We start from the raw sequence: 14,576 nt of genomic DNA, 5'->3' as shown, positions 1-14,576 counted from the left end.
ATTATCCTGTAGTTCAATAGTTTATAGAACATTTTACACATATATTCAATATATTGACTGTATAACAGATATTTAAAATTTTGTATATAGAACATTTTTGAAAATGTTAGGCTTTCCTGATTCCAAGGGAATGTGACAGATTGGGGGAGGGCATCTCACAGTTCTCTAGGTGGGGCTTCCATAGTAATAGCAGCCTCTGGGTGAAGGTTGAGGGTTCTAACATGGAAGTATTAGTCCAGAGGTGGGGAAATAGGAACAGCAGTCATGTTACCTGTCCTGCCAGCATCCCAGATATGCAGGAATGTGGCTAGCTCTCAGGATACATGAAGATGTGTTGGTTACTGAAGTGTGTTTTACTAAAAATACAAAAAGTATTGATTGACAAGTTTGGTATATACTTAGGAAGTGGAATAATAAGGTACAGCATCACATTCATTTCCATTAATATTCAGTTATGGCATTAACCTATCATTAAGTGTGTTTCTGTATTCCTCCCTTAGGATTCTCTAAATGCCATGTGGTATGCAGAGGTTGGTTGCTTTTTGAGCTTTTAAAAAATGTAATAATGCATAGAATACTTGTGTAATTTCAGTTGGACTAAAAAGTAGGTGTCAATATTTTTTTTAGCTGCTACGAATTTGTCCTTGCTTGCTGATTCCAAATAAAATAACTGCATTATGCTTTAGCTTATTCTGTTAATTTCTGCTTAGCTGTACATAGATTGTATGTGGCTATTTTTGCCTTCCTTTCTCCTTGGTCTCTGGCTGTGTTTGTGCAATGTCTTTGATAAGCTATTTGATGACATCTATAAAGGAACCTTTATAATAACAGATGATGTCTGAACTCTTCCTACTTAGGTTAAAGAACTCCGAGAAAAGGCTGAGTTTTACAGAAAACGGGTTCAAGGAACACATTTTTCTCGGGATCATCTGAATCAGATTGTGTCTGATAATAACTGCTGTTGGGATGTCTCTTCAACTACAAGTTCAGAAGGAACCGTTAGTAGCAACATCAGAGCATTAGATCTTGCCAGGTGAGATGTTTTTTGAGATGGTAAAAAAGTGTGTTATAGCTTATGTAGATCATAGAGTGGTACCAGAATTTATCTTCTAGTCAAATGGAGATATACCAGCCATTCATTTCATTATTTTAGATTTATTTTCTGTGACAAAGCTACATATATTTATATATGTATAAATATTTCATAATATAATCTGGAAACTGGATTTTATAATATTCTTTCAAACAATCTAAGAGCAAGAATGGTTGTAAAGTAAGGCCAGGCATGATGATTAATATCTATGATCCCAGCTACACGAAAGTAAATACCTGGAGGATCATGGTTTTGATGCTGGGCAAGGCAACAAATGAGACTCAGGCAAAAAGCTGATGATGGTATTCTTGTAGGAGCCTGTAGGTAGACGGATGACTATTCAGGCTGGCCTGGCCAAAAAAGTGAAGCCCTAGTTGAAAAATAAAGCTATTGAAGAAAAAAAGAGTTATGGGTATGGCTTAAAAGCCTGACCCTGAGTTCAAGCCCCTATATTGCCAAAAAATTAAAAAGATTATATGGCAGATATAAAAAGACTTTACAAGTAAAAAAGACAGCTAAAATTTAGAGAATAAACACTATTACTACATATCCATTATTACTCCTTAGTGAATTTGAGGTTAATGTTTTTGATTCTGATTTTGTCGGAGAAGTCTCCTGCTTTAGATTTTAAAGTAAATATGATTTCACTATTTGTAAGAGAAATTATGTGTTGAATTATAGGAAATACAGTATTCAGTACAGTCATGCATACTTATAAATTCTAATTATATAACATCTAATTTAAGTTAATCATAAAACATACCACTTAATAGTGATTTAGAAAGATGAATCTAAAGTATAAAATTTGAATTATATTTGGTCCTAAATCTTGAGCTTTTGAACAAGCATCAACTTTCAGTAACTGAATATGTCTGTGAAGTCCCAGGTACTGTGTGACTCTTTGTCACCAGAGATGCACTTATGAATGTGTGAAGGTAGAAGTGAGGAAGATAAGTGTGTTTTGGACTATTGTAATAGAAACTCAGAAGATACTGTCATTTGTTATACTACAAAATGAACTTTTTTTGCCAGGGAAGGGGGAGGGTGTTGGTTGTGGGGCTTGAACTCAGGGCCTGGGCAATGTCCCTGAGCTCTTTTTTCTCAAGGCAAGTACTCTACCACTTTGAGCCACAGCTCCATTTCTGGTGTTTGAGGGGTTAATTGAAGATAAAAGAGTCCCATGGGGACTTTTCAGCCTAGGCAAAATGAATTTTTAATTATATTTCTTTCCTCATTCAGTCAATATCAATGTGAACAATTGAAGGAAATTATAAACTCATTGAAATTAGTATGTACAATTCTAACTACTCACATTAAAAATAAAACTTTCTTTGCCACGCAGAGATCATACATGCCATAAGACATTACAGAAACATTCCCCTACAAAACCAGAAGTAAAGAAAGGTATCTTGGAAGAACCGTCCCAGCAAAATGCCACAGACAAATTGGACATGTCTGATGCTCCCACCATACCTGTTAGCAGGCGGCTGGCTTGGGATGCAGAAAACACCGGTGAAGATGGGCGTAAACGTCTCGAACAGGAGGAGGAGCAGGGAAGGGACAAGCCGTCTTGCATGGAAGAGCTAGAGATGTTGGATGTACATGAGAAATCTAAGGCAGACAAGATAAAAGAAGGGTGAGAATTTTAGATTTCCCAGTTTATGGCACATTATGGTATGTGACTAACATGTATTTTGTTTTGTCAGTAAGTATAGTGGTTAAGTTTGATGACTAATACAGAGCAGATTTCATTTTACTGTCAAAAAGGCAGCCCTGTTATCTGGTAGATGCCTGTAATTTGATTCAAATATTGGAGTCACTGTGAATGGGGAATAAACAGTGGGCTACTTGGGGAAGCAGTTGGATTATTTTCATTTGTGTTCTGCAGTTACAGTGCTAGAATGACTTTCTTCATTTAGTGAGAAAGCCGATCATTAGTGTAAGATGGTTTTTATCAAACAACAGAAAAGAAGGGAACAGTATTTTATAATATATTTTTATTTCTTATTTATTTTTAAAATTTTCTTTTTTATTAATAAGTTTTTTTTATTGTGAAAATACAGTACAGAGAGAGGGGTTACAATTACATGAGCAAGGTAATGAGTACATTTCTTATCAAGCATTGTTGCCTTCTCCTTAGCATTTCTGCCCTCCAAGCACCCCTCCCCCCCCAAAGTTGTAAAGTTCGTTTTTTTGACATAACATACATCAGAAAAGAAGGGAACAGTATTTTATAATATGTTTTTAAAATGTGGTTTGTAAGACCTGTTAATTCCTACTGTTTTATTTGTACATTGTTGGGGGCATGGTTCTTTACAGTTAATAATATATGTGTGGTCTGTTGTTTTTATTCATTCCTGGGTGTTGCAGCTCATGTGGGACTTGGCCTCTGACTTAATGGAAGGACTCTCAGCCATGTTGTTGCTGACTTGCCACGATCTCCCAACTTTCCCAGTATTCAGTCCCTCTTAACTGTATAGACTTTGTTATTTCATTTTAGAAACAAAATAGCCTTCTTTTTAGAAATTTTATATAGAAATGATGGCAAAGTACTTTTGGTTGTATTTTCTCAAGTAAATGCTTCCTAACAGATTGTTTCCATTTGTAGGTCAGATATTTCTTCTGTATCATCATCAGGAAAAGGAGGCAGACTTCCTACTCCAAAGCTGAAGGAGCTTGGAGGGATCCAGAGGACTCACCATGATCTTACTACTCCAGCTGTTGGTAATAGGGAACACCAGTGCAGTTCTTTCATAGCCTGCTTTTTTCTATGTGATAACTTAGTTTACTTGAACCCCCCCTTCTCCATTTTCCAGGAGGGGCTGTTTTAGTGTCTCCCTCTAAAGGGAAACCTCCAGTCTCAGAGCAGAGGAAAAGAATGTTCTCTCAAGATGGCTTGGAAACATCAAAGAATGTTTTTACTAAGGTAAATACTTACACTTTGGAGGAAGACATCTCTTATAGAACTGGTTATTTTAGATTCATGTAATGAATGATCAGATTGTAGAAAATTCAGTATATTGTATGCGGTGATGTTATTATTAAGCTCCTTTTAGTAAGGCAAAAGTATTGCATATTTTCTTTGGTAGTGGCATATGATTCCACATGATACATTCTTCCATGTTCTCCCAAGATACATTCTCTTCCCCCCTCAGCTGGGAGAGAAGACACTCAACACTGTTTATTATGTTGTAGTTGTATTTCATCTATGTTCTAGGACCATTTTAGCACTGGCGATAATAGCAGGGAAGAAAAGAAATGGAAGTCCTGGCCTTTGTTGATCTTATATAGTCTGGAAGGGTAGAAACAAAAATCAAGATAGCTAAAGTACCATTGATAGTGAGTGGTAAGTACTAAAGAAAAATAAAGCAGAGGAGGTAAATAGGAAAGGGCCAGGGAGGTCCTCATTGAGAGGCTGGCATTAGAGCAAAATCTGAAGAAGGTGAAGGATTCAGCAGGTATTTTGGATGAAAACAGCAAGTACAAAGTTACTGAGGTGAGAGATTCCCAATTCCTCTAAGACTAGCCTCAGATCATGTGACTGAAACACAGAATATTGTGTGATGAGTTCAGTGATAAAATGAATGGTGTGCTAAATCACCTATGACTTTGTAAGGCCAAAGCAAAAACTCTGTGTTACTCTCTATGAGATGGGAAACCTTGGAAGGACAGAAGGGTGACAAGATTTGGCGAGGATTTTTTTCTAGTCTTTTAAGCTGTTGTGTTGAGAATGGACACAGAGTAGATACATAAAATCAGTTGGGTCAATTACTATAGCAGGCAAAAAATGATGGTAGTTTGGATCACATTGCTGAGTTAAACAGGTTATTTGATGAAGTCTATGTCTAGATGTACATTGAAGGTCTACCTGACAAGATTTGCTGATGAATAAGATACAGAGTAGGAGAAGGAAAAGTCAAGGATGATTCAAGATTTTGGGGACAGAGCAGTAAGAACTGGAGCTGCCATTTAACTAATATTGAGGAAGACTGTGAGGAAAGCATTCATCAGGAAACATCAGACATCAAGATCTCTGTCTAGAATGTGTTAAATTTGAATGGTTTATGAGTTATGTAGATAGACATATTGCGTAGGAAATTGATTGTACTTGGAGTGTAGAGAAGTTGGGCTGCAGAGAGTTGAGGCACTTTACCATATAAATGGTACAGGTATTTGAAGTTGTAGAGATATGGACAGAGAAGAGTAGGTGCAGACACATCTGAGCTCCAAGCTTTTGGTATTAGGACATTGAAGAGTTAACTGGGAAAGACAAATAAAGGAGTAGCCACATGAGATGGACAAACAATAGACTGGTGTCCTGGAGATGGCAAGGAGAAGGACGTTTCAATGCTCCCGGTATACAAGGAAAATAGGAGACTTGATTATTGGAATTAGCAGTTTGGAAGTCAAAAGTCTATATGTAAAAATGATTCCAGAGACAGGAGAGGAGAGGATTTGCAGACAGCCATCATAGTGTTTTCCCAGTGCTTTCTCCAAAAAAGCAAGATGACTAATGAAGTACTAGTTGTAAGAAGTGAGATCAGGATAGAAGAGATGATAATCCCTGTTGGTGTACTGAGGAGAGTTGCCGTTTAACTGAAATAATGAGAATTTAATTTGACTTAATGTAATAATTTGAAGAGCTGATAATATAGGAGTGATGAAAGTTGTTGGAAAGATGTTGTTGACTAAGAAGGGCTTGTGAGGATCTATTGAATTGAGACTGTAAGCGCTGGTGTCAGGTATGCTGACGGTCCCTTCATTGTTACAACAGGGAGAACAGCTCATGAGCAAGGAGCTCCTGAGAGTCTCTTCTGATTGTGTTATTTAGTGATACATGGAAAATAACTGATAAAATAAAAATCGTTGATAATGAGGCTAAGAAAGAAAATCCTGGAAGTTTGAGGAAAGAGGAGGCTACAAAAGAGTCTTGTCATAGAAGGGAGTGTGAGTTAAGGAAATTTGAAATATTATGGAACAATATTAAGAGGGCACTTAGGTTAGTTGCCACAGATTTGATGATAAGCAGGGTGATTTTTCAGTTTTCCTTCTGACATGTTTTGGTTGCAAAGTCACAGGACAAGCAGAGTGCTAGATTGAACTGGATTTTGCAATATGTTTTGTCAAAAGAATAAGGCAAAGTGGGAAAAGGAGGTTAGGATGTTAAAGTATATGCAGAGAAGTGATTGTAATGATTGGCTGTGGACATTGAGTTGGTTAGGGAGGGACAGTAGTACCTGAGAAGGTAAGTACAGTGTAAAATGTGACAGCAGATAAGGGAAAACATGGGACCTATGTTTCTTTGGGTCTGGCTTACTTCATTCACTTAATATAATTTTTTCCAAGACTTTCCATTTCCTAACAAATGGGGCAATGTCATTCTTTCTGATGGAGGCATAGAATTTTCTTGATTCATTCATCTACTGAGGGGCATCTAGATTGGTTCCATATCTTAGCTATGGTGAATAATGCTATAATAAACATAGTTGTGCTGGTAGCTTTAGTATGGTCTTGTTTGTGAACATTTGGGTAAATGCCTAAAAGTGGGATTGCTAGGTCATAGGGAGCTCTATGTGGAGTTTTTTGAGGAACCTCCATACTGCTTTCCAAAGTGGTTGAACAAGTTTATACTCCCACCAACAATGCAGTAGGGTTCCCTTCTGTCCACATCCCCTCCAGCATCTGTTGTTATTAGATTTCTTGATTGTAGCCATTCTAACTGGGGTGAGGTGGTATCTCAATGTTGTTTTGATTTCTTTTATGGCTAGAGAAGTTGAGCATTTCTTCATATGTCTATTGTCCATTCTTATTTCCTCTTCAGAGAAGTTTCTCTTTAAGTCTTTAGCCCACTTATTAATCAGGCAGTTGTTTCTTTGAGGATTTGTTGTTGAGGGATTTAATTTTTTTATTTTATTTGTTTTATCTTTCTTTTTTTATTGTGAAAATAATGTACAGAGGGGTTACAATTACATGGGCAAGATAATGAGTACATTTCTTATCAAGCATTGTAGCCTCCTCCTTTGTTTCCCCTTCCCATCCCTTCCCAGCCTTCCCCCTGCCCTCTACATCCTCCCCCCCCCCCACCAAAGTTGTAAAGTTCGTTTTCAACATGACAACTTGTACTTCTCATTGTTGCAACGGGTCCACCTGTATCCTTATTTAAACAACTTGTTTTTCCCCTTCCCCTCCACAAATTAAACTGACATGAGGGATTTAATTTTTTGAGTTCTAAGTATATAATAACTAGTATATGTCTAGGACAAGCAGAAGAGGTCAAAAACTATATGACCATATAAGCTGATGCTAATCGAAATGAATTCCAAGATAGGGACACAAGAGATTTTTATCTTTCTTCCTGTTCTTTTTTAATGTACTATGTGATTTTTTTTTGGTGTGTTTCTTTGTATGTTCTTTCCTCAGGGTTATAACCACTGTTGTCACTGTATTTGATTCCGGTGTCCTACATCTTATATATACATTTTTCTAATTTGGGGAGGGGAAGGGAAATAACAAAATGCTGAAATAAGGACCCATTTTAATAATGAGATGTACAAGACACTATTTTGAAAATGAACTTTACAACTTTATGGGGTGGGGTAGGGGATGGGATGGGATGGGAAGGGAAAAACAAAGGAGGGGGTAACAATGCTCAATAGGAAAAGGACTTACCTTGCTCATGTAACTAATCCCCCTGTACTGTATCTTTATAATAAAAATAAAAAAATAAAAGCTGAATTTGAGCTACCACTAAAACAAAAAATATGACAGCAGTCAGTGGATGGAAACAGCTTGTAGACTTGAGGATTTGTTAGAATTGGGGTACCTGTGGAGATTAGTTGTAAAGTTAGGTGTGGGGCTAGGAATGGAGGAATACTTGACTATACATTAGAGCCCATAGGTTTGATTCCCAGCAGTGCACAAAATTAATTAATTATCTGACTAATTAAAGTTACCAGGATTAAGATTATGGAGAGGTTGCAATTGCCAGTATTATTTACACTCCTTGTTTATAAGTATTTTTATTAATAAGTATTAATGAGTATTACTTATGCTCATCAATGAGTATTATACTATAGTTTCCTAATCTCAACATCTCTATATCACTAAATATTATATGTCTTTTTTTTTTGATTGTGGGGGCTAAACTCTGGGCTTGGGCGCTGTCCCTCAGTTCTTCAGCTCAAGGCTAGCACCCTACCACTTGAGCAACAGCACCACTTCCGGCTTTTTTCTGCTTATGTGGTACGGAGGAATCGAACCCAGGGCTTCATGCATGTGAGGCAAGCACTCTACCACTGAGCCAACTTCCCAGCCCCATGTGTCTTATTTTTATTGCAGCATGATATGCAATCTGTACTATCATTTTAACCAGATATTATTGAAACCTCATATCATTGAAACTTCATATTATTATTGGAACCTCAGATTTCTATTCTTCATAACTTTTCTATTTTGCAAACATACCAAGAAGAAATCCATTCTTATCCACACTTTTGTTCATAGCCCTTTCTGTGTCCATCCTAAGTATCATTGCATGGTTTTGCTGGTTGCCCAAGTCCCCGAAAAACTGTGTTCCCAAGAAGTCTTCGGAAAATGGTAATTTTCATACATCCTTGCCAGCTCTGGCTATTATTTTTTTAAATGTTATGGTTTGTTAAGTGAAAGATTTACTTTTATTGTATTTGAATATTCATGGCATAGCATATTTTTGCTGTATTTGTATGTGTATGAATTGCTTATTTTTAATTAGGTTTGCCTTTTTCATATTACTTTTAAAGAAATACTTCAGTAGCATGACAATAATTCATTGTTATACAGATTGTGTATTTTCCCATATGTTTGTTATTGAAATATGTATTTTCACTTTTTCATATATCCGAAGTGTATTGATTTACTTACACTTATTAAGCCCTGCACCCTATGGAGGCTAGGTAGAATTTCCTCATATTTTCTCTCATTACTTGGTGGTAGTTTTACATTTGGATCTTTGGTTTCTTCCCTATACATATGTATCTCTTTTTTTTTGTCATTTAGAAAGAAAATCATACTAAATATCGACTGACTTCTCCCACTGCTGGTATCAAAACAATTGACCCCCTGCCTTTGCGGGAAGATTCGGAAGCCATTAACCCCAAATTTGCTGAGGCAACTCTTCCAGTTTCCAACAATCCCGAATATTCAGCAAACACCCCTGGACAGTTGCCTTCTCCACCACAGGCTCCATCCTACTGGCATCCTTCTTGTCGCATTCAGGGGTCTCTGAGACATCCAGAATTTCAGCATAATGGTAATAATTTTGATTTTAAGTTTTGGTTTTTAAAAATGAAAGTGTTACCTTGATTGGTAAAACACTACAAGTGTGGATAAATTGTTATAATTTGGGTTTATTTTAAAGTTAATATAAAAGACGACTTTTGGGACATGGGGGTGTGGCTGCTGCCTGTAAGTTCACTCTTACAGAGTGTGAGATGTCTCATAGATAGGGACCCCTCTAGGCAGTAGCACCTCTTCTCCAGGCACGGTCATTGAAAAGGTCTCCTGACATTGTCTTCTGTTGGCTTGGGTATAAAAATTCAAGAAAGAAACGCTTTTGTTAGGCACTCCATTGCCATTTTCTGCCTTCTATTGTTATTGCTGAGAAGGGTTGACCTGTTTTTATTCTTTATTTTTTGTATGTGGTGGTGTTTTTTGGCAGCCTTTAGGATCTCTTAATATTCAGTGTTCTGATTATTTGTGGTGAAGTGTCTTAAATTAGGTTTCCTTCTATCCATTTTACTGGTAGTTTGTAGACCTTTTAGTCCAGAATATTCTTCTGAGAATTTGTGTTGTTTGTGTGGGAGTTTGAATGCTAGGGCTTCATGTTTTCACTTGGCTTTTTTTGTTCATGGCTGGCATTCTATTCCTTGAACCAGCTTTTTGCTGGTTAATTGGAGATGAGTCTCACAGGCTTCTCTACTCAACTAACTTTGAACTAGTATCCTCAGATTTCAGCCTCCTGACAAGTTAGGATGGATTCCAGGGTATCAATGCCCAGCAGAAATTTTCTTCTCCATTTTCTATGCTTTGCTGGCAGTCCTATTATTCACATATATGTTTTCTATGTCTCACTTTTAGAATTTGAAAGCCTTGCTAATTTTAGCTTTGACTTCGTGGTTTTAAAAAGTTGCAGTTACTTTCAATTTGAAGAGTTATATATGTAAATATAACATACATATGTATGAGTATGTACATATATATATATATATATATATATATACACATAGCTATATACATATATTTGTCCACACATCCATAGGTGCCACCCCACCCCACATTTGGAGCATGGTCTTTTCTGTTGTCAGGCAATACTGGTCTTTGAGCCACAGTGGCTGTGATGAGCTGTGATGAGAGACAAACCTTCGTTCTTTGCAAGGAGAAGGCAGTTATCCTGATATATAAATTTCAAGATAAATCTGGTGGTCTGTTTTCTAAAAAGATTTGCAGCCAGTTTTTTGGTTCATTTGACCTTGACTAACGACTTTTAATGAGACATTGCAGTGCAAACCCCAAGCCATTAGGGGAACAAATGGTTGTTTCTTAGTTTCCCTCCTTATCTGCTTAAGAGTTCAGCTTGCTTGGGTGCAATTACACACTCACTCTTCCATTTGCCTTTTGCTTTCCAAGATTTTGTTGGTGTTTTCTTTGTTCTGTGTGTTTGTCATTTTTATAAATGTGTATATTCAATCTATCACTTGTCAACAGACGCTTACTACATTTCTTTACAGTAAGAGCAATATCATTGAAATGAATCCTAGTCCATTAAATACCAATGAATGGCTATTTGGTAGTTTTCATTGAGCTACTAAATTAATAACATTTCTGATTGTTTACCTTCAGGAAGTTTATTGTGCTTAGTATTTGAGAGTAGGTAATTGATCATGAACAGACAATTCTTGGCTCTTGGTTCTAGAGGCTGGGAAATGCAAGATGGAGGGGTTGCTGTCATCTCTTGGCAAAAGAACAGAGGGAAGGTAAAAGAAAAGGAATGGGGCAGTCCCACTCTGTGATAATGGCATTAGTCTATCCTTGAAGGCGGACCCCTCGGGACCTCCCAGTGCCATCTCACTGGCAGTTCAATCTCACCATGAATTTTGGAGGGACAGACATTCGAGTTATACTAGTAATGCATGATGTTTGGCGACTCTGAAAGATATTGTCTTCTGCTTTTTTGTTTTTAAGTAGGAAAAGCCAGGATGAACAATTCCCAGTTACCTCCACATGAAGCCTTTCACAATGAAGGTATTTTAATAGTCATCTAAGATAAAAATAGGTTCTGTTATTGGTAGTTTATATTAGATTTATGATCTTACATTCGATTAGCATTTTATAAAGAAGACTCCCATGGATATTTTCTCATTAGATCCTTAAGACTTTGTGATGGTAAAATCATTCCCATTTTACAAATGAGTCTTGTTGGGACCCATGCGGTGAAGAACCATTTCTGGGGCCAGCATGGTGAGAGACTGCCTGGCTTCTCCTTGCCTCCTCTTCACCTGGCAGAGGTCAGCGCTCCACTTCCGCCTGTCTCCCTGCGGCTCAGGAATTTGGCCTACCAGTACATTCATGTTTTTATTAAATGCCTCTACTCTTACCAATTTTCAGTCCTCAAACAAATATATAATTAGGGAAATGCAGTTTTTCCTTCTGTGCAGTTTTCTTCCTGACAAATTTGCTTCTAAAAGCAGCAGGAGGAATTTTGAATTCTTGATGTCAACAGTCAAAATTACTGTATTGATTTATCGTAAGAAGTATAGAATTACTGAACTTATTTTGAAATAGGGAAATAAATTTGATTTTAATACTTCATATGTTATAAGATTACTCAGTTTGGGACTTTTTCCTCAGTAGTTAGGGAACTAGAAATTAAGTTGTTTTGAAATACAAAATATCTGGCAATTCTTAATCCACTTATTTTTCTCTTAAATAGAAGAACAATGCTTATATATTTTTTTCTTTTTTGTCAGTTGTGGGGCTTGAACTCTGGGCCTGGGCACTGTCCCTGAGCTCTTCAGCTCAAGGCTAGCACTCTACCACTTGAGCCACAGTGCCACTTCCGGTTTTATGGTGGTTTATTGGAGAAGAGAGTCTCACAGACTTTCCTGCCTGGGTTGGCTTTGAACTGCGATCCTCAGATTTTAGCCTCCTGAGTAGCTAGATTATAGGTGAGAGCCACGGTGCCCAGCAATGTTTAAAATCTTATAACAGATTTGCATATTCAGAATGAGGAAATAAAGTAATAGCAAAGTATAACATGTTAAAGTCAGACATTATTTCTACATTTAGTAAGATTATTCTATAAGTATATTAAAAGTTACATGATTTTTAAAATCTTTTATTATTTTCTAAATAGTTGTACAAAGGAGTTTCAGTTTCACAAGTCAGGTTATAAGTACAATACATCTTTTTATTTTTTATTTTTTGGTCAGTTGTGGGGCTTGAACTCTGGGCCTGGGCGCTGTCCCTTAGCTTTTCAGCCTAGGCCCAGAGTTTCAGGCCTTACGATTGACCAAAAAAAAGACTCTTATGGACTTTCCTGTCTGGACCGGCTTTGAACTGCTATCCGTAGATCTTAGATGTGATCCACTGGCACCCCAGCTTGAGTCCAATATTTTTAAAAATGTTTTAAAAGGGCTAGGAAGGTGGCTCAGTGGTAGAGCGCTTGCCTTGCATGCATGACGCCCTGGGTTCGATTCCTCAGCACCACATAAGCAGAAAAAAAAAAGCCAGAAGTGGTGCTGTGGCTCAAGTGGTAGAGCGCTAGCCTTGAACTGAAGAGCTGAGGGACAGTGCCCAGGCCCAGAGCTCAGGCCCCACGACTGGACCAAAAAAAAAAAAAAATGTTTTAAAAAAGTTTAGAAACAGTTTCACCCCAAATTAGCTGTGCTTTTGAAACTAGGACAAGTCAGTATCATGATGAATTGTTTCCAAGAAATGCTGAAATCATAGGCAGCATTTAGTAAATGACATGGGATTTCAGGAAGAAAAAAAAAAAGCTTGCTTAGGTTAAAGTGTTTGATATCTATATATGGTAAACTTGGGGAATTGCCATGAGCTATCACAAAAATGTTAATACCTTACCTTTAATAGATTGCTTTTTTTTCTGACGAACATTGATATTGCAAAGCTTGATGACTGATTTTCTGTTACTATTATATTAGATGCAGTGTTTATTTAGTAGATGTTTTTGCACTGAACATAATTTTGGGATTATTTCATTACAGATGAAGACAGATTGTCTGAGATTTCTGCTCGCTCCGTGGCTACTAGTCTCCGGGCTTATCAAACTCTGGCACGAGCACAAAAGAGGAAGGAGAATTTCTGGGGCAAAACATAAACTTAGCTGACTTCTTTTTCTCTAAGGAAACTCTTGGAAATTTTTTTTATTATTGCTCACCATGTTAAGATTTTTGAGTTAGGTTTCTTCTGACATTTCCAACATAAATTTTTTCAATAGTTCATTTTACCTGGAAATTCTTAACACAGGCTTACACAAATTTGACTTAAAAAGATTCTTTTTAATATTTATCCCAAAATGCAAAGGCATAGATGAAATAGTTCTTCACATGCTCTGTCTTTGGGATTAGTTGTAAAAGATAACTGGTAGAATTATGAATTTTATCCTTCCAGAGATGAATCTGAAGAGAAAAAATGGAGTAAAAATTAAAATTCAAGTGTGGAGTATCTATTCCCTGAATCTTGGCCCTATGTTTTTACAATTATAGATGCCATAAAATGATTTCTTTATTGTCAAAGCGATGTACAGAGGGGTTACAATCACATAAGTAAGGTAATAAGTACATTTCTTGTCAAACTTGTTACCCCTCCCTCATTTTTCTCCTACTAAAATGATTTGTTTTTATTTTGAGCTTTTGCTTTAGTATTTGTTCTCCCCTTCTGTTTATGGTTGCATTGTTATTTAAGATAATTGTACTTTGAAAATATCAGCTGAATATATTTTTCTTATTTATGTAACAATTTACTGAGAATATGTATATTTTTGATCTTTGTGTGTATTCTATTTGTATAATAAGTTTGGCTTATATTTAAATAATGTCTGGATTTTGAAAAATGTACAGTGGAGAATTAAAACTTTGTAGACATTTTGAAATAAAAATGATCAAGAATGTGTATGTTTTGCTTCTGCAGAAAATTATTGCGTGGAATAAATTGTTTTTAGACGCATTCTACTTATTACTAATTAATCAAAAGCTATACTACTTTAGCAGCTATCAAAATGAAATGACGTTTAGTCTATAATATTTGTCAGAAATGTAGGATACATTTAGAATTTTCAAAGCACTCTAAATATTTTAGAATTTAATACAAGCTTTTTATTATAATTATTTTTTTTCTCTGGTTTTGGTGCTTGAAATCAGGACCTGGACGCTGTCCCTGAGTTTTTGTGTTCAATGATAGTGCTCTACCACCTGAGCCACAGCACCAC

General features: G+C 36.6%; 1 protein-coding gene across 7 annotated transcripts in view; it reads left to right on the top strand.

Moving 5' to 3' along the window:
* Nucleotides 1–14,207, top strand: part of Mdm1 (Mdm1 nuclear protein) — a 132,464-nt gene extending 118,257 nt beyond the window's left edge. For 4 of the 7 annotated variants that reach the window (XM_069988324.1, XM_069988356.1, XM_069988346.1 and 1 more), the window contains 8 exons: nt 501–530; nt 858–1,033; nt 2,436–2,729; nt 3,702–3,817; nt 3,910–4,019; nt 9,128–9,380; nt 11,312–11,371; nt 13,354–14,207. In XM_069988324.1, the coding sequence (XP_069844425.1) occupies nt 501–530; nt 858–1,033; nt 2,436–2,729; nt 3,702–3,817; nt 3,910–4,019; nt 9,128–9,380; nt 11,312–11,371; nt 13,354–13,466 (1,152 nt within the window). In that variant the 3' untranslated portion in view covers nt 13,467–14,207. The remainder of the gene's footprint in view (nt 1–500; nt 531–857; nt 1,034–2,435; nt 2,730–3,701; nt 3,818–3,909; nt 4,020–9,127; nt 9,381–11,311; nt 11,372–13,353) is intronic. The other 3 variants (XM_069988354.1, XM_069988342.1, XM_069988334.1) reach the window with 2 other exon arrangements.
* Nucleotides 14,208–14,576: the final 369 nt, after the last annotated feature.

The sequence above is a fragment of the Dipodomys merriami genome, unplaced genomic scaffold (genome assembly GCF_024711535.1).
Source record: "Dipodomys merriami isolate MVZ:Mamm:240054 unplaced genomic scaffold, mDipMer1.0.p SCAF_10, whole genome shotgun sequence".
In the NCBI taxonomy this organism is placed as follows: domain Eukaryota; kingdom Metazoa; phylum Chordata; class Mammalia; order Rodentia; family Heteromyidae; genus Dipodomys; species Dipodomys merriami.
This window is presented reverse-complemented; position numbering and strand designations above follow the sequence as displayed.